The sequence below is a fragment of the Pelobates fuscus genome, chromosome 3 (genome assembly GCF_036172605.1).
Source record: "Pelobates fuscus isolate aPelFus1 chromosome 3, aPelFus1.pri, whole genome shotgun sequence".
In the NCBI taxonomy this organism is placed as follows: domain Eukaryota; kingdom Metazoa; phylum Chordata; class Amphibia; order Anura; family Pelobatidae; genus Pelobates; species Pelobates fuscus.
The window spans coordinates 93,186,871-93,210,970 of record NC_086319.1 but is presented as its reverse complement, the minus strand read 5'-3'; the positions used below and the strand labels follow the sequence as shown (position 1 = coordinate 93,210,970).

General features: G+C 38.8%; 1 protein-coding gene across 1 annotated transcript in view; it reads right to left on the bottom strand.

The window, feature by feature from the left end:
- Positions 1 to 2,438: 2,438 nt before the first annotated feature.
- The window catches only part of SH3PXD2B (SH3 and PX domains 2B), a 145,542-nt gene continuing 123,880 nt past the window's right edge, over positions 2,439 to 24,100 (bottom strand). The window contains exons 6-13 of the mRNA XM_063447362.1: positions 16,256 to 16,281; positions 8,473 to 8,607; positions 8,205 to 8,309; positions 7,099 to 7,216; positions 6,540 to 6,763; positions 6,216 to 6,265; positions 5,805 to 5,930; positions 2,439 to 5,277 (exon numbers count right to left, since the gene is read on the bottom strand). Coding sequence (XP_063303432.1) covers positions 3,745 to 5,277; positions 5,805 to 5,930; positions 6,216 to 6,265; positions 6,540 to 6,763; positions 7,099 to 7,216; positions 8,205 to 8,309; positions 8,473 to 8,607; positions 16,256 to 16,281 — 2,317 coding nt within the window. The 3' untranslated portion in view covers positions 2,439 to 3,744. The remainder of the gene's footprint in view (positions 5,278 to 5,804; positions 5,931 to 6,215; positions 6,266 to 6,539; positions 6,764 to 7,098; positions 7,217 to 8,204; positions 8,310 to 8,472; positions 8,608 to 16,255; positions 16,282 to 24,100) is intronic.

Below are 24,100 nucleotides of genomic sequence, written 5' to 3'. Positions count from 1 at the left end.
AATAGAAAAAAAGTTACAAGAGTTGATCACAATCTTTTTGAAGAAAAGTGAGGAACACATTTTTCTTTTAACAGTCCTGGTTTCTATAATTATAGGATTTATCTCCATTTTGGACTCCTCTAGAAGTACAAACTTCAAAATAGGAATTCACATTAAGCACAGTAGAAATCTTGACTCCTCTCCAATCCATACTTTAATAAGCTGATATTTAATGCATATTGCTATATTACATGGAGTCTATGTCTAGATCATAAATGTTTCCTACCCCACCTAGTATTTAATTGCAATTCTCTTTTTACATTTTAAATTTAGGTGTGGGGCAAGGTTTTAGTATTTGTAATTTGGAGTGCCTAGCAGGTAAATCCGGTCCTTTGCAACTTCCCAAGACTCTTGCAAAATTGCTATAAAACGTGAAGGCACAATAATGAGATCTATAAAAGAGGTCACTTTTGAACTGTGACAAACACAAAGGGCTGTGTTTAAAAAAAATAAAAAGGTACCGTCATCATTTACCAGATGGGAGAACATCATTGGTTCTAATGTGATACAGCCTTGCATGGAGAAGTCATGTACTTGGAATGTGACATTTTGTCACTGTTTAAACAGAGAGATACATTCTTTAAGACCGATGGGGCAATAATAGAGAAAATTGAGGTTGTGTTCGTCATAAAAGAGAGAATTCGGACTTAGGTTATATATTTATAGAGTAGTTGGACACTGACAAAACAGCTGGCAACATGCAGCAGAAGACAAATGATTTCCTCGATAAGCGACACAACAGGCTATATAATACTGTTAGGATACAATAGATTACACTGAGAAATGTGCAACGTGCGCAGATATTCTGCCTTGTTGATGTTTAAATTAACATTTGTCAAAATAAACCGAACAACAAGAGAGGGAAATGCAAAGTAGGCACCAGTGGTCTTCTTTTGCAGAAGACCTATATTTAGAGGTTAATAAGACACAGAGCGCTTCTCCACTGATATACAAACGAAAGCTTTTGCTAAAAAAAAAATATACCGGTACTGTTTTAAGGTAATTATTTTTCCTGTTAAGCCTGTATCAATATATAATTAAACAACATTTATTTTATTAATCAAATATCACGTTTCAATATTTCAGTCTTCAGTATGGTAATACCTTGCTTTCTGGGCCAAGCGATATATATAGCAGTATATATAAAAAATTAAATAGTTCAAACAGAAAAGTGGGGCAGATCAATTATCATAGGATCTGATTAATTCCACTGGACTTAATTCCACTTCTAGAATTCTGATACACTGTTCTTTTGGCAACATATTCACAACAATCTCCCATGGTGTGGATCAACTTGTTGTGGTTACGAATCGGAGAACCTGTATGTTTATAGTACAAGATCGCACACCCACTATGTACCGTTGTTTCAACAACACTATCGTCAACACTGCACCATAACCTTAGCCATCAACTATTCAACAACTGCAATGCCTAAAGAAAATGAAAAAAAGCCCTCAAATCTGAACTACTTAGAGCTTGCTTAAGCCTGGGATATAATGTATAATTAATAAGTAAGTGGGACCCCAATTAAAAGGATTGTCACTTCCCTGAAATTCATACTGTTGAATAAAACGGTGACATGACTTGTAACGTCTGTTACTTTTTTCTAAGGATGCGTTGTTATTTGCAAAATATTTTATTAATATTTAAAAGAAACATCATGATCCAGTTCAGGCAAGGCAAAGCCAATCCAATCATTCCTATTAAAGAGGAGAAATAGAATCACAGTTTCTATATACTGAATACCAGTTGTGAAGGACAGAGATTATAACGCTTATAATCATTGACTGAGGGCTAAGATGGAGGCGCCCAGTTGTAAGATAAAGATGTCCCTTTTCAATCTTACTTTCTTGCCTCAAAAATATATATTTGCTAAAAAGAGGAGTAAATGAATATAATATTAAGAAACCGGGGAAGTAACAATGCAATTAAGTGTCTATAGTTTTTCCTGACATCATTCATTTGATGTACCCACTTACAATATTACTGAACCAAGACTTTACAGAGTATACATATTTTTGGAACCGATCTTGAAACCAATAAAATCTATTAAACTACTGCCATTGAATATGTGAGGCCAATTAAATCCATAGTTAATGTTGTATTTACAGATCCTCCATAAATAACAGTTTGCAAGCTTTTTATAGAAAGTTGCATATACAGAGCTGATTGAAAACTCTGTTAATGTCTCAAGTATTGCTTAAAGTTTTCGTGACCTTTAACTTTTTTTTCTTCCTTCGGCCTTTACATAGTAGCAGAGCCAGTGAGCGCGAATGGCATCAGACCCTTTTGCCTTGTGAAGAAGAAAGCCCTGAGCACTTGTAAACCGAAAGATTACCAGTATCTAAAAAAAAAAATCTTTAAAATATAGAAATAATACTTAATGGTAACGCTTAAAGAACTTCTGATGTTAGACTACTGAAAAATGTAAAAAAATAAAATAAAAAAGGAGGAGGAATTCTGAATCTTGACAAACTACACTTGACCTTTTATCAAATGTGCATTGACATTTGAATTATATAATTTCTATTTTCCTACTTTTCATTTCAAAATATTTCATTTTCAAACCAGAAAGGAAGCACATTTTTCTTCTTGGTTCAGAAGAATTCTTCAGTGGGCCCAGCCCTCTGCTAATCAAACGTTAACACTCCCTCCCCTATTTATTAATGTAGAATTTTTTTATTTAACTTAATAAGAGTATTGCATATTAATTATGGCAGTGAGAGTACAAACATTTTTTGTAATATTTCTTTTTATTGTCTGCTTATACTCACGTGCTACATAAAGTAACTTTTCTCATTGTCATAGTAGTAATAATTGGAAATAATTTGTAAAACAAGTGTTTTAGATTAAAGTATACCACCCAAAGTTTTTGTAAGAAATGTCATGGCATAAATGATCAAACAGCACCATGTAACCAACGTGACAAAGACAGAATATGGTCACAGTTCCGATTAATCAAGCTGAAAGTCATCTATTATTGAGTTTGCAGAACTTTTAATATCATCCTAAGTGTTTTTACTCACTATTCTGAGTTAAATGCATGTTAAATTATTTTGTCTTCTACCTTCCAAAAGCAGAAACATGAAATATCTGATCTGAGTCTCATCAAGTTGTACTCTACCCTCAGATATATAGTTACCTAATTGATGGTCATAAACCTATGAGATAAAGATGTATAAACCACTTGTGTAATCTAGAACATATAAAAAAAAAAAGGCTTCCAGGCACTTACAAAGTAAGTGAATTGATCCAGATTCATAATTTAACGAGTCACAGGCAAATTAAACATGTGTCAAGCAGGCTAACAGTTTATATGGCTGGAATGGAGCTTTTGAGAAACTAACAGCTCACATTTAAAGGGTTTGTAGTTTAACAATTTTTTTTTAAAATAACATTGCAATTTTCAAAAAATTGGTAATGCTGTAGTACTCTAGTACTACTAAAATGATTTTTTTTTATATCACAAATTATGTAGATGGCTAGATATACCACCATGAATTTATTTCGTGCAGGTCCAGTCCACTTACAAGCCCTTCTCTTGTTGTTCTAAAAAAAGTGAGTGAAAATTATTAAATAAAAAAAAAAGAAGTAAAAAATGGAATGTATAAAAAAGCAGGCCTTAGGTAAAAACTATAAATTATTCAGCTATTTAAATACACATAAAATAGGAGACTAATGGACTGTGTAAACTGAAATGAGCCATTATGGCTTCTTTCTCAGATAATTGGAAGGTATCCAGCCCTCCCAAAGTGGACTTCCACTTAGGACCCTACAGAACCACCAGCCACTGGAGCTCTTTTCCTGCACTTCAAACACAGTCCCTTCTTTGAAGCTGCTTGTATCCTCATCACCATCAAAATCAGCAACTGCAACATAGTGGTTTTCTTTGGTAGTCTCAGATGGGGGCATAAAAGGAGGACATCTTTCTTTCATGTCAGCTTTATCTGCAATTCTTGGTGCTTGTGTCTTTGGGACAAAGCTATTTTTCACTTTGGTATCATTGATACTTGAAGGAAAGGATATTTTGGCCTTAGGAGGAACCAGTATTGGTCTGCTTGCAACTTGTGCAGCTGTGAACTCAGAAGACTCTCTCTGGTGTGCTTTCTCTTCTGGCTGGTCATCTGGTACTTTAGGAGGAGGTGGTCTTCTTGGAGGGATAACTGGCCTTTGAGGTGGTTCTTTACTAGATACAATACTAGCCTTTTGTTCTATGCCTGCTGTCCTCATGGGTACTGGCAGTGCTTTGGATGGGGGCTCTCTAGATTGTTCATTTTGCAGTTTCTGCTGAGACCTGAAATCTGACCTATCTTGGGGTCTGCCAGCAGCCCCTATATTGGGTGCAGTATACATTGGAGCATTACTGACCCCACTTGTTGCAACAGAATCCTGCTCAGCTGCCTTGTCTACAGACTTTGTAGCTGGCTTGAGTCTACTTCTTAGATTTGAAATATCCACATTTTCCTCAGTATGAACCTCAGGTTTTGGAGTAGACATTGGCTTTGGTCTTACTAGTGGTTTGGGTTTCAGGAATGGGGTTGGGGCAGTTAATTCTGGCTTTTCAGCAGGCAAGTCTGCTTTGGGTTTGTTGTTGACAGGTTTAAGCATAGGCTTTTTTAGTTCTTTAGGAGACACTTTGTGGCCACATTCGAGTCCCATTTCATTTTTCAGTTGGAACATTTTTCCTTTGTCACTTTTTAGTTCAGGTTTCTTTGTGTCTTTTAGAACTACCGGTTTATGAAGGTTTGGTGCCATCATTCCACCAGGTGGTTTTGGAGGAGGTGCTCTTAGCTGATGTATACTTGGTCTTTCAGAAACTTCTTCTGTTTTCAACATGGATTCTCTCCTCGGTGGTAGGCTTGGCTTCTCTCCCTCATCTAAATAAGCAGCCTCGTCATATACATTGTTTATCCCTAGTTCTTGTCCATCCATCATACTACTCTTTAGGCCTTGATCTTTGCTTTTCCATTCTTTAGACCATTTTGTTGAAGGGTCTGTTCCATTCTGAGGTGGTTCTGGCAGAGGCCTTGATGGTCCAGAAGAGTCTTCAAATGAGCCATTTTCAACACCTGAATCACCCAAACATAACTGAGCCATTTCATTGGGTAAAGGAGCCAAAAAGTTAGGCCTTGAAGCATTGCTAGTTTTTTTATATTTATCAATAAAAGTAGCAGGAGCCCATCCTTCTTTCTCGTCAATCTGAATATACCACCATCCACTATGATTCTTCTCAATCACCTAAAAATAAACAGTACATATGAATAGGTTTGTGATAAGGAAGGATTTCAACAAATACCTAAAACAGTTTAAATGCAATGCTTCTTAAAAAACAAACAAACCTGAAATCACACGAACAAACCCTCATTTATCACTCTAAGCTAGAGTTTAGGTCATCCAAATCTGAACAATTAACCATTTCATGGTTTATTTGTGGAGAGGGAGGGGGGAGTTACATGGTAAATGTTAACACATTTCACATTGATAAATCTGTAATTTCGTAAGAAAATGGTTGGTGAAGTATATCAAATTTGTTTTCCTAAGCAAAATCCTTTTACAGATGTTTAAGTCCATGTTTTTAGAGGAAGCGTGAAGTACATGTGGGCATACAATATATAACTATAACATATACCTTCTATAGTTCTAAAAAATGCCTCGTTCACCCCCATTTTGGACAACTAGAAAATATATGATAAACTTAGACGTAATACATTTCAATACCAGGAAAAAGATGAATGCACATGTCAAAAGGGAACTAAGAGTCTAACCTCAACTTTAAGTCCAGCTTGGAAGCTGATTCCATCTGGAATGGTGGTTTGGAAGTCTGCAATAGTGTAATACTCTTCTTCTACATGTGGGGGAGTAGGTGGCTTTGGCAGATTTACTCCTCGAGGCTAAAATAAAATGAAGAAGCAGATAATGATTAGCAATCAAAAATAGACAAAAACAAAGTCATATTCTATGAAATATAGACAGTAGAAAAGTATTTTGGATTTTAGGGCATACCCCAAGACAAAGTAAAAAAGAAAGCAACAAGAATGAACAGCCAAATAGGGAAGTGGAAGCCCTGGAAGATATTTCTATGACGTATGATTAACAATAAAACAGAGAACACTTGGCTACAGCCTCGGAGTCACTGAATGCACAAAGAGTGGTTAGATTAGCCCAGCAATACATACTATGGTGAGATCACGGCGTGGAGGAGGTCTCTGTCTCATGGTTGGAGATTCTATAGATTGCAAAAAACAGGAAAACCGATAATCAGTCAAATGGCTCAACAGCAACAAAATGATTACATATTCTGAGAATTGCCTCCTTTACAAACACACATCTTTAACGCATAATATAGATGAACCATAAAAAACAAAACAAAATAATCGCTTAAAAATAAATAAAAATCAGATATTTGCCGGTGAAGTTCCTGCATTTGCTGCAAATCCCCAAAATCTCCTGCTTTCTACTGTGAGTTATAACCAGACCAGGAAGTAATTTAGGAAACTTACTGCGTTTTAGGTCTACAAAAGGGAATGGTCGTGAATCAAATTTCCCATCTCTCGAAGCAGCAGCTTCCTTTTCCCGACTAACGTAGTTGTTCTGCCTAGAGATTCCATCCAAATCTAGGGCACTAGAGTTGTTGCTTGATCCAGAAGCCAATTTTTGAGCCAACAAATCTCCACTGATCTTCTTTAGATAGGATGCAGGAGCCCAACCCTCAGCTCCTTTATATCTGTCAGAAGAAGAGACATTAAACAGGAATGTTATTGGCTTAACAAAATGGTACATAATAAAATATCAACATAGCACTGAACCTTGTGGCTATCAAAAAAAGATAGAGAAAGTCTATACAAGTATTCCAACATTGTCCAAACTACTATTCTGTACTGCAGTCGGTAATATATTTCTCAAAAATATTATGACAAACAGCTGGTGAAACTTTATAATAAAGAAATCAAAGCGGAACTTTTTTTTACAAAACTGAAATGTTAAAGTGATTATAATAATTATATTTGTCATTTAAACATTTCATTTTATTATAAACATATTAGGCACAGACAGTTATACCTAATTTTCCACCAGCCCTCCAAATTCTTCTGAATGACTTCCACTGTAGCTCCTTTGTCCAAACTAATTTCATCCGGATCCCTTGCAATATAAGGGTAGATCACACTGTACTTCTCCTCTGTTTTCAGAAATAAAAAAAAATATGAGTATACTTAGATCTAAACACAGGAAACAGGCCTGATTCTGGAGCATCAGACCTGTGTGTGCACATTTTAGCTTGAAGTCATCACGGTTTCAATCAATAAACATTAATAAGATTATTGAGGAAACCAGATGTGCCTTCTACTTGTTTATAAAGAACAATAAGATCCTATTAGATTCCTGTCCAATCCATGAATAGAATACATCAAGAGCTGTGGGCTACACAGTATTCATATATTAAAGTATTCTTAGGTCTTGAATTTTACAACCAAGGAAAAAAAGGTAAAACCATGCATATATCAACAGCTTGTTTCCTTAAAAGAGAAATTCCGTGCAGAACATGCAGACACAAATGGTTGCAGCACATGCAAACATGTCAGACAAACTGTAATCAAGGACAATTAAACAAGCCTCCAGCACCTGGACCCCATCCACTGGTGTACAAGTCCCCAAGAGTCCGTCGGCGGCCGACGTGCCTGGGCAAGGACCAGTATCTCCATGGGGCTGGTAGCATGTTGGAAGGTAGGAAGTGACAAAAAAGGAAGTGAGGAGATGGTATAGTTCTACATGTCACCCCTTTCTGATTGGGGCATCCTTTAGGAATCCAAAACCACCGTCTAGGTGGTAGCTAGCAGAATATTAGAAAATATTTGTCCCTAAAAGGCAGACATTTAAAGTCACATATAAAGAGGACTACACACACATATATATTCCAATACAATGTTACAATGAATATTAACATTAAATATATTAAGACATGACATACAGAAGCTATGGGTAAAGACAAAACAAGTTTGTTTGATTTTAGTTTGACATACATTCTCTGCCTTTGTTTTATATTATGTACTTCATTAAAGACAAATGATTCATCAGGATGTTGGTGTGCAGTTCTTGTGAGTGGCATGCACATGTCCTTTTTTATTTTCTTGTATGAAATGACAGAAGGATGCAGTATGGATACCTACCTTCTTCAGGCTGAATTGCCAAGTCATCTTGTGCACCGTCTTGAGCCTCTAAGCAGGTAGCAGGTACCCAACCTTGCTCATCAGCAGTGCTCACAAACCACCATCCTAAAATTGGGATATAAAGGTCAATTTTAAGTCACAACAAACCAGTTCTTGCAGGTCTTGAGTTAAAGTATTGTAGTAAAATGGCCAAAGGTAAACTGTCTAGGTATTCGAAAAAAATGTAACATGAACTGCACTTTGGGAACATTAACTCAGACCTTCTTACCGGATTCATTTTTTTCAATTATATCCACAACTTGTCCTACTCGGAGACTGATTTCTGAACATTCTTGTTTGTCATAAGCAGCCGCCACCACGTACTGATCAAGGACCAAGGCATCTGATGATGTAGAATCTCCACCTGTCAAAAAATAGACCAGAACCTAATCATCACGTGAATAAACAGGCTCAGAACAGTAATCAATGGTTAATATTGTAAAAATGAATAGACATAGACATTCCGAAGAACAAGCTGTTATTCATCGCTCAGGAACCTAATATGTGTGGCAAGTGCATCTGGAACAAATACAATATATATGGTAATAAAAAGCAAATGTACATACTGGGAAATCTTGATTCATTTATTCATTTCAAAATGTGACTAGGGTACTTGGCACTGAAACTAAACGGTTTTGTTTTACTCAAGGATTTTCTTATCCTCTGTTTAATTAATTGTAGCCCTAGTAGCCTCTAGAAACAAACAAGTCTAGGATAGAGTGGAGTTTGAACATACTTTGCAATTGTAGTGAGAAACATTCTGATTTGTTAATCTGATTTATTTGCTCAGTAGATATTAATCAACTGATTTAGCAATTCCTTACTCTGTGCAGTTAAGACAAATCAATATTTAATTGTCATTTTGTATGAATACAGCTAGAGGGCAGTATAGCACAGAACTTGCCACTGAGCATGTCTATCATCAAGACAAACGTCCTTCTTCTGATTCAGGTCTGGCCTTTTACTTGGAGAAACCTAACTAAAGATGTTGTTGGAGCATAGATATCGCAAGTAGACTTACACGATTTCAACATATTCAACATTTTAACTTTTATGATTATTTAAAAAAAAAAATACACAACAATAAAACAACAAATGACAGAGCAGAAAGCTTAATTTGAAAACTATCTTTTTAAAATCACTGGTTTAACAATTGTCCCACTATTATTACTGTATAGTTCACTATTACACAAATAATAAATGAGGTCCAAAACACGCATGAGATCTCTGTATAATTTGAGTCAAAATTGGAGCCATGCTATTCACACCAAACCTCCAAACTCCAATGTCCCCTGAAATCCTGGCAGAGCTCATATAACACAAGAATGAGACAATTATACTTGTAACACTGCGTGTTTTCCACATATTGTTTTAGCTTCCATTTTTACTTTGAAAATTAGGATACTGAGGCATTGTTTGGGTACTCGACGCTTCACTCGAGGAGTTATGCTCTCAGCGTTTTCAAAAAAAATTTTAATTTTAAAATTCCCCCCCTCCCCCCCTCCACGCATTATATAAGCAAATTGTACTTAACATTGCTACATTAACGATGGTTACTATGAGGAGATTACTCAGATTTACACAATTCTATACTCTTTGAATCCTCTTTTTATGACTAGATTTGTACAGAACTGAATGGGGTAGAATTGTGGTAGGATGGGTGGTAGCAGGTGCAAGTAACAGATGTTTAGCAGGAGTAGTAGAGGCTAACAAAATATGTGAATTCAGCAATGCATGTCCAAGGTATCCTTTTGTACCGAGTATAAATCTAAGTCAGACGTACGCTTTACAATAAGACACGGGTGGATAAGATGGTTTCATTCTATGCAGAATAATACACAAGAATTCCAAATAGCAAACGATAATATAAAGACTTCCTGGAATGATTAACTCTACCCACAGTTGACTCACAACTAATGCACTACCTTGCATTAAAGAATGTGAATGCGTAGTTATCAGTTGTACCTTGTGTCTACCTTCCCAGTACCATTCCCACACCAGGAGCCCTTCATCTGTTCAACAGATGTGACACTGAAAACAATCCAGATCCAGAGACCAATACTGCCATGATGATCACATTACTGCTATAAATAATTATCTGTCTTGCCTGTTGTGTCTGTTTATTTCCATACCATGTTTCCAAAGATGAGAAGAAGAGGACGGCTGTAAAGACGTCAAAGCCAAGGGTTCCACCCCTTTCTGAGGTCCAGTGACCAGCCAGTGACAGAATACTCCAGCCACACTGTGGAACCCACTGGGTATTTTCCAGTTATAGCATTGCTAATGAAACACAGATGGCAGGCTCCAACATGGTAAGCAATTTAGTGGTGTAAGACCAGCCTACATGGACCTTTAAATCAATTTGTCTTCTTCACTTCAAAGGGTTCATTCAACCCTGTAGAATAGTTAATCCATGGAAGAAACATCAATGCCTGGTCTATCTTGATTCAAGCTTATTTACACTGTGTGAATGGTAAATAATCTTAAACCAGGCTATCTGTTCCTTTTACCCATCAAGGTTTCTGCAGTTTTTTTTTATAGCATTTACATCCAGCAAGTTCCTAAGTGCTCATAACAGAGTAAATTTAAAGATAACAGCATTTTAAACTTAATCTCAAAGAGCTTAAATGCATCAAGTTCTTTAATGGTTTACGTGCTTTCCAATAATAAATACACATGGCATTCTTAGCCCAGTGAAATATCCCAAACTAGTCTTCAATGAGCGTATCTATTAGCTATTGGTAGCCACATCTGTTTCTCTGTTAATTGCCTTCTTTTACAAGCCGGTATATAATGCAGCATAATAGCCCTTGAAAGCCTTATTAGCATGTTTACCAAATTCCAGCCTTGCCCAATACACAGCAGTGCACTGCCTTGTACAGCACCCGGAATTACACATAAGTGTTGATAACGAGATCTCACAAAAAGCCAACAGTGCCATACACACTGCCCTGCTGTATAGGTCACAATACTTTCATCAGACTCTTTTTAGAAACCTACCTCTTAACATATTGCCCGTCATGTTTTTATTTATTTGTATCATATGTCTTAACTTAAAATCTTAGTGTACCCCCAATTGCTTTATCTATGTGTGCAAGGATATCTTTAAAGTCAGAAAAGCTGGACATTTTTAGAGTTACACTATATGTTCCATTTGCAATACCAATCAGGCTCGAATCGAGTTTATAGCCTGGAATTGAAAAATACAGCCATATTAAGCTTACCTGCTTGAATACAAATCAAAAGTGATTTAAAAAAAATAAAATCAAGACTTCACAAAAAGTGCACTCCCAAATTTGATACATATGTTCCATTATTCAGTATTTTGACTTTAGTTGCTTCTACAAACACTTTTTCAAGTTTTTAGTGTATGGACTATGGTTACTTTTTGTGAAACAGACACGGGTTTAGTAGACGCGAAAATGTTTACACTTAATAACATGTTAATGGCCTAGTGAAAAGCTTCACATTTTCAATATCTTTACTATACAATTGACACACACATATGTTAACTCACAAAGAAATCAGAGATGTTTGGGGAAACAGAATTATATAGATGAACAGGTTTGTTTTAGTGACAATACTAGACATGAGCCCAAAGTAAATCACAGTGAATATCAATGGATTTGAATACACTCAGCACCGATGATGCCCCAAGTAAGTCAAACAGCTGTCTGTGAGTAGCTTTGTTGTCAATGCACGCGCACCTAGTGCTGTGTGTGGTAAAGCGCATATACGCATAAGGGAATCCAAGGCAAAATAGCTGAAGCCAAAAAAATAACCAAATTTGCATGCTCCCATTGAAAATCCGTGACTGCAATGGAAACCACATGCTAACAAACTGTGAAGAATAAAACAGATTTCTGGACATGTTCAACGGTAAGAATTATCAGTGATTGATGGGAATGCATATACTAAACTAGTTCTCAACCAAAGCAAAAAGTATACATCTTAAGGGATCTTAACTTAAAGGGACACTATAGCCACAAAAACAACTTTAGCTTAATGAAGCAGTTTGGGTGTGTTAAAATCACTTTGTTTACGCAGCCCTAGGCACACCTTCCTGCATGTGACCTACACAGCCTTTAACCCCTTAAGACCGGAGGGCGTTCTATTACGTCCTATTATAGGCGGCTCTAAACGCCGCCGGGCGTAATAGTACGCCCTCCGGTCTTTCCTTACTTACCCGGTCGCCGGCGGTCCCATGCCGGCGATCGCGGTTGGGGGGACTCCCAGGGAGCCCCCCCGCAGCAGATCTTCCTCCTCCAGTCCCCCCATTTTTTAAAAACATTATATATATTTATATATACATATATATTCACATACGTATATATATATATACATATATTAATTCTACATATATATTTATGTAATATTTTTACATAATTGGGTATCTTAATTAATTACAATTAGCGGGACCTGCCTGACAACCCATGCCGAAAGTAAAGGGAATTCTATTTGCTAGCACAATATTTAACCCTATAACTTTCCAAGACACCATAAAACCTGTACATGGGGGGTACTGTTCTACTCGGGGACTTCGCTGAACACAAATATTAGTGTTTCAAAACAGTAAAATGTATTACAACGACGATATCGCCAGTAAAAGTGACGCTTTTTTGCATTTTTCACGCACAAACAGCACTTACACGGATGATATTATTGCTGCGATACTTTTTACTGTTTTGAAACACAAATATTTGTGTTCAGCGAAGTCTCCCGAGTACATCAGTACCCCTCATGTACAGGTTTTATGGTGTTTTCAAAAGTTACAGCGTCAAATATAAGGCTTGGGTTTCATTTTTTTCACATTAAAATTTGCCAGATTGGGTACGTTGCCTTTGAGATCCTATGGTAGCCCAAGAATGAAAATTACCCCTATGATGGCATACCATTTGCAATAGTAGACAACCCAAGGTATTGCAAACGGGGTATGTCCAGTCTTTATAGTAGCCACTTAGTCACAAACACTAGCCAAAATTGGCGTTTTATGCATTTTTCACACACAAACAAATACTAACGCTAACTTTGGGCAGTGTTTGTGACCAAATGGCTACAAAAAATGACTGGACATACCCCATTTGCAATACCCTGGGTTGTCTACTATTACAAATGGTATGCCATTATAGGTGTAAATTTCATTTCTGGGCTACTATAAAGTCCCAAAGGCAACGTAACCAATCTGGCGAATTTCAATTTCAATGTAACGTGCTATATTTGACCCTGTAACTTCCCAAAACACCATAAAACCTGTACAAACCTGCACATAGGGGGTACTGTTTTACACGTGAGACTTTGCTAAATACAAATATGTGTATTTTATTGCAGTAAAAGCAAACAGTATTATGACGTTGACAGTTAAAATGTCATGTTGAACTAAAAAAATAAAATTTCTTATTTTCTCCCATTTTTTTCATATTAAATTATGTTTCATAGCTAAAAATTTGATATTAAATGAAAGCCCTGTTTCCCCTGAATAAATGATATATAATAAGGGTGCATTTAATATGAAAGAGGTGAATTACGGTTGGACAGACATATAGCGCAAATGCCAGGTTTTGTTTACATTTTGTTTCGTTCACAACGTGTACATTTGGCTCCGTCCTTCAGGCGTTAATAGCCTGCTAGACCCCGCAGGAGTCTCTTATATGTAATTCAAGTTTGATTTACAGAGCAGGAGATAAATACTTTTAAAAGTAAATTACATCTGATTAAAAATTAAACGATTTTTTTTCCTGCAGACTGTGTCGGTCACAACCAGGGGTGGTTGTGGCTAGGGCTGCATAAACAGAAACGAAAGGGATTTAAATCCTAAAAGGCAGAGAATTGAGCAGTGATACTTCAGAGGCATGATCTATATACAAAAACTGCTTCATTAAGCTAAAGGCATTATGGTGACTGCAGTGTCCCAAATGCTGCTCCAGTCATCTTGCTAGAAAAAAAAATGCATTCTTTAGCACTCATTTATATTACTGCAATGAAAATGATTGGACATCAAAGGGCAACACATGCACTGGAGTAAATACTGTAGCAGTCATAAAGATCTTTAAAAGTAGACAATGAGAACATTATAGATTGATTTAGAAGGTAAATTCCCATTAAGGACAGACATCTCCCCATCAAACATGCAGGTCTTATTCTTTATAGTTGTCACAAGTTTTACTACCCCCAGGCAGCTGAAATACACCGGACATTTATAACAGTGAGACACAAAATTAAGGTGACACTAGCAAGAGCACACTACTCATGCTCCACCACCCCATGGACAGGAAAATCAAACGTGAAAAGGGTACGTGATTAAGACAGTCAGGGGTTCTGATTCATCGTAATGACTACCTGTTCTAAAGAAAGGTGGTGCTTTCGCGAATAAGCCTAACAAAAGGAAAGAAAAAAGGTGTGTGAATCTGAATTGGAGAAGGAACGACAGAAAAAAAAAATTAAAATTAAAAATGAATAAAATAATCGTAAAAATAATTGCTGTAAACAAACATCTTGGACATACAAGTTTCTTCCTCCAAATGCAATAGAAAAAGAACAGCTTCAGGTTTCTGAAATCTTCCAATATATTTTGGTTATGTATCTTTATTTAAATTCATGACCACTACATGATACAGTAAATTACATATTTATTATTATTATTATTATTATTTGTTCTCATATAATTCAATATATTTAAAAATATATATCTATATTTGAAAGAAAAAGAAAGCTTTATTAGACATTCCGGTTTTAAAGATCTGTTCTGTAACACCACAGTAACATCTGATTTCTAAAATATATTGCACAATGTGTTGTGTATTAATCACAAAAAAATAATACATTTTATTCCTCACCCAAACACGTGATACCACAAAGCACAGCTTTATTTTTGGTTCACTTGCGTGCAGTCACTAGTGTAGAAAATCTATTTTCTCTATATTTTTGTCTGGAATAACAAATTCAAGAAAGATCGACGATTTCCTGGATTTTATTTTGCTGCACCACTATTTTATTTTGCTTCGCCACTATTGTGGCTAGCTGATAAAGATTTCGGCTAATGGGGGAGAATAGGGGTTAACAGGTACATTTGTGAGGGCATTGGTCATCATTAAATAAATTACAAGTGTATTCTTCTCTGGAGTTATGTCACTGTCTCTGCGAAATTTATGTGTCCCTGGGTGCATGGTTAGTTGATGTATAAAGATTGTTGGCAAAGTAGTTACCTTTTGGGCACAAGGATATCACCTTTTGGAGGTTTGTGATATATGGGTTAAGTAAGAAGCGGTTAGGGTCATTAAAATGAGCAAATGAAGGACATTGTAGTAGCAGGATGAGGATTGTTTGAAGGCCACTAGTTGGTTTTTCTGGGAACATATCAGAAATTAAGTGGCTACCTGGGAGAAGGATGGAACAAGACACTGAATGCTAGAGATAAGGGTCTAGGGTTCTGAAATACAAAAAGTACATTTTAAAAAGAGATAGGGATGTAAAGTGGGTCTGTGATGTCGTCGTGGAGACACATGCAACTGATAAGTAACATGGCATCAGATAACAAATATCTTTGCATTGTCTGTTTCCTATTGGATGTATCGGAGGGCAACAGGACATTATATCTATCTATCTATTATATATATATATCTTGGTGGCTCCTGCCTGTAAAAAGAGCAGTGATAGAGGATGTAGATAGGAGACATATCCAGCTCCCTCGCAGCACATCTAATTATTTTTAGTACGTAACAGGCTACAAGGGACTGGATTAGATATTCATACAAGCAAGTTCCAGACAAATTTAAATGGACAGCTCTCCATTCCACTGACGGCAGACATCACAAAAAAACAAAAAATTGACCCATCTCGACTTCAGTCTGTATGTCCCTGCATGCAGTTAGAATTGCCTCGTAAGAATGACATTTGTCCAATAATCATAATATGTTATGTATTTTTTCACATGGAAATTTCATTAATACAGAGATTCAAAGCATGACACAAGCAACACAAATCTCATCAACAAACAATAAAACATGGATGCTTACCCAATTTTCTCCTCCCAATTGGCTCTCTAAAATGAGAAAGAAACAGAATGTTTTAACTACATAGATGATCACACAATAAATATGTAATTCACATAATGCACAAATAATGATAAAAACTCACTGTATAAAAAACACTAGACTGGTATAGACTGTACTAATAGGTATAGTCTTTTAACACACCATATCAGTATAGCTAACAAAGATTTGTTAAACGCAGTTCATCCTGTACCTTTAACGGAATACAGAGAATAGAAAACTACGGCCATTAAAACACACAGATGTTGTAAGGTTCCCAGAACGGATTAATTTTCAATTGTTAATTATGAGGCTCCTGCTGCTAAATTAAATAATTAATTAAACCGCTCCATTCTATTATGTATACATTTAGGAATATCTTTCAGTTTGATGTCTGTACAGAGATCTGACCCAGATGACAGTTTAGTCTGACAGTTATTCAAAAAATGCTTCTCTGCAGAGAGTCAGGGAGAATTCATACAAGTTTTGCATGATTCCCAGAAGGAACATACACAAGGTACTGTTGTTACATATTATACACTAATGTTTTTAATATTTATTTCGGTTGAGTGAGTTTTGTTTGTCCAATCATAAATTCTAATTCCGAACGACGACTGTGATCATGCTTTAAATTCTCACTGAACTCTATTGGGACACACCTCTTAATTATTTTTGTCCATATGGTGTAATTGTTAAATAGTGGTCTTTTTTCAAGATATTTCAACTTTAGGCTCAGTGACGTCACAAACTGGGGAACACCCGTGAAAAAATCTGACATTGAGTGAGTTCTTCAATTTTCCCGACCTCAAGCCGCTAATCATACAGCTTCCAGCTCAATTTATTGTTTGTTTTTTAAATATGAGAGAGCCTTTTCACAGTATGAATGACTTGTACACCCCTGTTAAGAATCTATACAGTTAAATGCAAAGCTTCCACTTTCCTCTGAATTTTTAGCTATGGCAATTTCAGCAAAATCATGTAGCAATAAGTGTCAGTCAATAGCCATGGATAATCTAGATCCCCTGTTATTGTGTTTGGGGTACCCCTTGATGACAAAAGCGGTCTCTTTGAGGGAACCCTTCAATTGTGAGGCTGTGACTAGAAAAATGCTAATTCACTGAAACATCTATACAATATTTTAAGGAATGAAAGTCTTCCTAGTAAATACAACAACATTCTTAATTACAGACGAAAGTGATCGATAAGGTTTTCATATAATGCATCTCTCTAATGTGTCCCCAAGTGAAGACTTCAAATAGCGATTCCTGAAAAAATGCACTAAAACCAACAGTACACTAAATTAATTATGCCCGTGCTAACATGCTGGTTGGACGATTTCAAGGGTGTCAAAAACAATGGTACTTTGATTCACAGTGTTGGTCTCTCCCTAGGGTTCAGATTATTTGGCAAAGAATACAAATATATTTTAATGAACTTCATAATAGGATAGTTGTTATAACATAAATTAACCTGCAGATTTTTTGGAATGGATGTCAAAAAACAACTAAGCAACGTGTTAATTGCCTTTTTTTTTGGCAGAGAGTAGGTAATAAGATCTAGATTCTAGAACATGGTCTAGAAGATATTAGAGGTTGTACTTAAGCTAAACAGTACTAACAAAACAATACTTGCTTGAAAATGCTTTTAAGATGTCCCAAAGTTACCAATAAAATATCATTAAAGGACCACTACAGTGCCAGGAAAACAAACTTGTTTTCCTGGCTCTATAGGGTCTTTCGGTCCCCCCCATCCTCATGGCCACCCTCCCGGCAGGCTCTAGAGGAGGAAGAGGTTAAATTCTTACGTTTCTCCAGCGCCGGGCTCCCTCGGCGCTAGGGACTCTCCTCCCTCTTCCGACGTCATCCGCTGTATGTACATGAACGGCAAGAGTCGGGCGTGCATTTAATCAGTCCATAGGAAAGCATTTCTCAATGCTTTCCTATGGACGCTGGCATCTTCTCACTTTGAAAATCACAGTGAGAAGCGCGGAAGCGCCTCTAGCAGCTGTCAATGAGACAGCCACTAGAGGCTGGATTAACCCTAAAGTAAACATAGCAGTTTCTCTGAAACTGCAATGTTTACAGCTGCAGAGTTAACCCTAGATGGACCTGGCACCCAGACCACTTCATTGAGCTCAAGTGGTGCCCATAGTGGTCCTTTAAGTGTTGAATCATTGCATACTGCCAGGGCCGGATTAAGAGCCCAGTGGGCCTGGTGCTGATAATTATGATGGGCCTAATTACAAAATCTTATTGACCAAAAACACTAAAACAGTCCTACCTCCTAAGCGTCATGTATCTGATGGAGATGATGCTGTAGGGAAACTCATAGGATGCAACTATGAGAAAACACATACCCTTTGCTAATCTCATGCTTTCATCTTTCAAGTAAACCCATACCCCCTAACAGCAGTGTCCAGTAAAGCAGGAAGTCTATGGATGCGGTAAAATGGTGGGCTACTGACACAAATCACCTAACCAGAACGGCTGAAAGGGCGAACATACACAAAAAGGGGGAATGTCTGTGTCCCTATGTCTCCCAGTCCCTTAGTGTTTGTGTCCTCGGTGTCTCCCAGTGTCCCTATGTCACTAGGGGACATTGAGAGACATTGGGACACTGGGAGACATGGGGACACAGATACTAGGGAACACTGGGAGACCTGGGAAATCTGAGACTCTTGGGGACACTGGGTGACAGACACGAGGGGACACGGGGAGACATGGGGCACTGAGCCACTGTTATATATAGGGGACACTGGAGACTTGATAAAAACCTGGGTACAGGTCAAAATGTTGCGGTGTCCAATAAACCTGCTTAAAGCTATCACAGTGAGTGCCTGAGATTTTTTTCTTTTATACTAGGGGACACAGACACTACGGGCACAGAGACACTACAGGCACAGAGACACTATGGGCACAGAGACACTACGGGCACAGAGACACTACGGGCACATAGAGACATGGGGCACTGAGACACTGACATAGGGGACACTGATACATAGGGGACATTGGAGACTTGATAAAGACCTGGGTACAGGTCGAAACGTTGCGGTGTCCAATAAACCTGCCTAAATCTATCACAGTGAGTGCCTGAGATTTTTTCTTTTATACTAGGGGACACTGAGACACTAGGAGACATGGGGACACAGAGACATTGGGAGACTAGGGGACTTTGGGAGTCTAGGGAACACTGAGACACTAGGGACACTGGCACACTACAGACACTGAGAGACACCAGGGACACATGGGGATACTGAGATACTAGGGACACTGGCTGGGAGACATGGGGACACTGCCATGTCTCCTATGTCTCAAAGTCGCCCAGTGTCCCCATGTCTCCCTGTGTCTCCATGCCTTTCAGTGTCCCCATGTCGCCCAGTGTCCCCTAGTGTTTGTATCCCCATGTCTCCCAGTGTCCCTTAGAGTCTGTGTCCTCATGTCTCCCAGTGTCCTGATGTCACTAGGACACTAGGGGACACTTAGAGACATGGGGACACTGAGCCACTAGGGACAGTGGCTGGGAGACATGGGGACACAGACTAGGGGCCACTGGGAGACATGGGGCCACTGTGTCCCTAGTGTCTCAGGGTCATGGGCGTTCGAATGGGGGGGGTAAAGGGGGGTACTTGCCCCCCCCCCCCCCCCCCCGGATTTTTCAGCTTGTGCTGCTATTTTTCATTTTAGTGTGAGAATACAGTGCAATACCAGCGCTGGCCAGTAGGTGGCGCTGTGAATTGAGAAAGGCAGAAAGCTACAGCTAATCCCTGCCTCTCTCTCATGACTGAAACCGCAGGGGAGCAGCACAAAGGCAGCCTACAGAGCAGGTAAGTGAGGGATGGGGGGGTGGGGGAGACCGCATAGAGGAAGGTAAAGTAGAAGGAGCAGAAAGGTTCTGCAAGGGGCAGGAGGGGTCAGCAAGGAATAGAAAGGGGCAGCAAGAAGCAATAAGGGGTCGAAAGGTTTTCATGGAGCAGGAGGGTAAAGTAGAAGGAGCAGCAAGGAGCAGGAGGGGTCAGCAAGGAGCAGGAGGGGTCAGCAAGGAGTAGAAAGGGTCTGCAAGAGGCAGGAGGGGTCAGCAAGGAATAGGAAGGGGATGCAGGAAGGGGTAGGGACAGTCTGCAAGGAGCAGGAGGGGTCACCAAGGAGTAGAAAGAGGCAGCAAGGAGTAGGAAGAGGCAGCAAGGAGTAGGAAGAGGCAGCAAGGAGTAGGAAGAGGCAGCATGGAGCAGGAAGGGGCAGCAAGGAGTAGGAAGGGGCAGCAAGGAGTAGGAAGAGGCAGCAAGGAGTAGGAAGAGGGAACAGGAAACAATATCAGTGTTAATGTGTTCACTTTTATTTACTGAGTGTCAGGAAACACAGAGGGACGCTGGGCAGGGGTGCCGCTGATTGGCTAAAACATTGTTGGCTAAAACATTTTTATGAATCGGGAACTAGCGATTGGCTTAGAGTGTCAGCTGACCACTCTAGCCAATCAGTGGCACCCATGCCCAACGTCAATCTGCACTTCCTGACACTCTGTTTCAGAAGTCGAATACCACTGAGCGACCTGGAGATCTGGAGATGAAGGAAGCCTTTGGGGGTAAACCATTTGAGAGCAGTGTCACCCCTTCAAAGAAAGAGCACGCAGGGGCCTCTTTGCATCACAGCATTTTCATTTAGATAAAGTTGTTATGGTGACCAGAATGTTCCTGTAATTTGATGAAAGGAACACTATAGTGTTCCAAACATATACTGTACAAACATATATTCCTGACACCATAGTTGTGAAAACGCTATTCATCCTTGCTTTATGTGAAAATGACTATGCTCCTTCCCTTTCATGACACTGTCAAAAAGGGGCCAAGCATGGATGTCATTACAATTATGCGCCCCCCCCCACGGAAAAATTCCTGCGGACGTCCATGCTCAGGGTCCCCATGTTCCCCAGTGTCCCAATGTATCAGCGTCCCCATGTCTCGGAGCTGCTGTCTGGACACTCTGTGCAGAGCTGCTCCCCCGCGGATCAGTGAGTAGAGAGAGGCAGGGAGGGAGATGCCGTAACTTCTTATCACTGCCTCTCTCCACACAAACAGCGACCCCTACTGGCCGGCGCTGGTATTGCAGAATAATCTATGTTTATACTGAGACAGACATTTGTGTTGCCGGTATTACTGCAATACCGGCACCAGCTAGGCAGCCTCAAATACCTGAGAAATACTTCTGAGATATACCTGGAAACCCTAAGAAATACATGAGAAATATCTGGCAACCCTAAGAGTAGTGTGTAAAAAAAAAAAAAAAAAAAAAATTTAAAAAAAAAAAATTTTTTTTTTTTTTTTTTAAACCAATGGGCCTATTCCATGGGCCTGGGCCTGGAGCTGCAGCTCCATCAGCCCCTATGTTAATCCGGCCCTGCATACTGCAATACTCTGGTATTTTGGCATCTTGTCTACTGGACTAATACTAACCCACATATATATAATGTTCTACATATTACCTATCATACCTAAGTGTCATGCACTTTTAATTTACCATCACAACCTTGCAGAACATGAAGGAATCAGTGCTATCATGTGTGAACGTAGATTCTAACCAAGGAAGATTCTAACCAAGGAATTGGCTCTAAGTACTGTGTCGTGTTTTTTTGTTTGTTTTTTACACAATTGACAAGATTGTTTATTGCTTTAATTACAGTCTGAAATTAGTATACTAAAAGGAAAACTCCAGTGCCAGGAAAACAATCAATTTTCCTGGCACTGCAGGTACCCTCTCCCTCCCACCTCCCATCCCAGGTAGCTGAAGGGGTGAAAACCCCTTCAGGTCACTTACCTGAGACCCCGCCGATGTCCCTCGGTGGTGGTTTCAGGTCGGCGTCGCTCCTCCTAGTCATTCCGTCCTGATCCCGCCCGCCGGTTGAGGAAACCTAATGCGCGTGCGAGGAAATGCCGCGCACGCGCGTTAGGTCTTCCCATAGGAAAGCATTGAAAAAGATTTTCAATGGTTTCCTATGGGGAATTGAGCGACGCTGGAGGTCCTCACACAGCGTGAGGACATCCAGCGACGCTCTAGCAAAGAAAATCTTTGCTATGAGTGAGGAAGTGCCCTCTAGTGGCCGTCTAGCAGACCACTCCAATGGGCAAAAGTGGTCTGGGTGCCTGGAGTGTCCCTTTAATAATCAGGCCCCCATTATATGTAAAATGACATGGTCTCTCCTCTGGCCTAATTTCATACACAGTGCCATAAGCTGATCACGGGTCAGGAGGAACATCTTGTCCTAAACCCAGACTTTTTAAATCGCATTAAATAGGATTGAATGATACTTGTTAACCACATCCTGTCACTTTTAAATTTAGAGTACTAGAGAATTCTGTTATTTAGAACTTGCAGTTTTAGATGCACTGCAAAATATGTGGAGGTGCAGAATGTTCCATGTATAGAATGGTTAAAAAAAAAAGAAAAGAAAAGAAGTCGCACACACAACACAGAAGGCTACTATATTGGAAGCAGTCAGTCTGGGAACTCTGGGACTAAAGCGACAAAGCTGTCAGATAAATCATATGAACCCTGCTCTGCCTGTTTATATTGGGCCCCAAGATGATGAATTGACTTTGGACCATGGCTCTGGATGAATGCATTTATACAATATACAAAACCTTTTTTTTTTTTAAAAAAGGCCACGTTCACACAGTGATTAGAAGTGGTCATTGTACCTGGAATCTGTATGTCAAGCATTTTGCTATGGAACACTGCACAAACAGGGTTTTAACCCCTCTGCTACCACCTCCGTCCATGTCATTGGGGTGTCACCAGCCTAGAACAGGAGTACTGCGTGGCTAATGTGAATCCTGTACAGATTTGACATCTGATGCCAGTACACACAGCATACCAATGCCAGAGAGCCAATGGCGTCCCTCCGATGCCGCCCATGTGCTCTCCTTTTGTCTGCATCCCTCCCAGACGAGGTGGGCTGCAGTGAGAGGATTTCTTTGATTCTTCTTATATTTATTTATTTTTTAATTTGGGGAGAGGTAGGTTTTCAATAACCAAAACCAATATTTTATAAAAACACAGGTTTTTAGTTTGAGCAACCCTTTGCTTCATCTTATTCTTGAGCTAAAACCAGTAGCGGCAATGAATTTAGGACAGTAACTGCCACTAATCTCAGCTACCACTGAGACACGCATGTCAAAGTCCTTTCCTAACAGTAAGGACCTCCCAATTATCCTGAGCAGCAGCGTCTACAGCATTTTCTTTTTCAATTTGCAGCAGTGTTGGTAACCATATGCTTCCATTTAATGAAAAAGTCTTGAACAGTGACCTCCGTATACTCTATTAGGTTCGTACTATGTTGATCTCAGTCTGTCAGATGGAAACGTAGCGTCACATTATGAACATGGATTAAAAATCTGCAGGTGTGATGTTAAGAATTTAAAGTAAAATTTAGAGTGATTGAATTAAAAATGATAGACTTGATGATTTGCCAATTCAGCTTTATTGGACAAATATTTGAAATTAAAGTCACCTTTAGTGAATAACCTTGTCTGACTCAGATATATATGCAATAATACATAAACCTGTCCAGAATTACTTGACACGGACAGGAAACAGACAAAGTTAAGGAATAAAATCATGAAATAATTATATTCTTATATCAGGAAGCCAGTGAACGTACTATCCTTCAAAAGACAACTGTCTTCATCTCAATGGAATGCTAAGGGACTCTTAGCGGATTTTCATTGTTTGAACACTGATGCATCATATATTACATTAATGTCTGTTTGTGATCTGTTAGTGTCTGGAATTAATTGATGCATTACAGAGACAGTTGTCAGACAAGTCAGTGTTGTAAGTC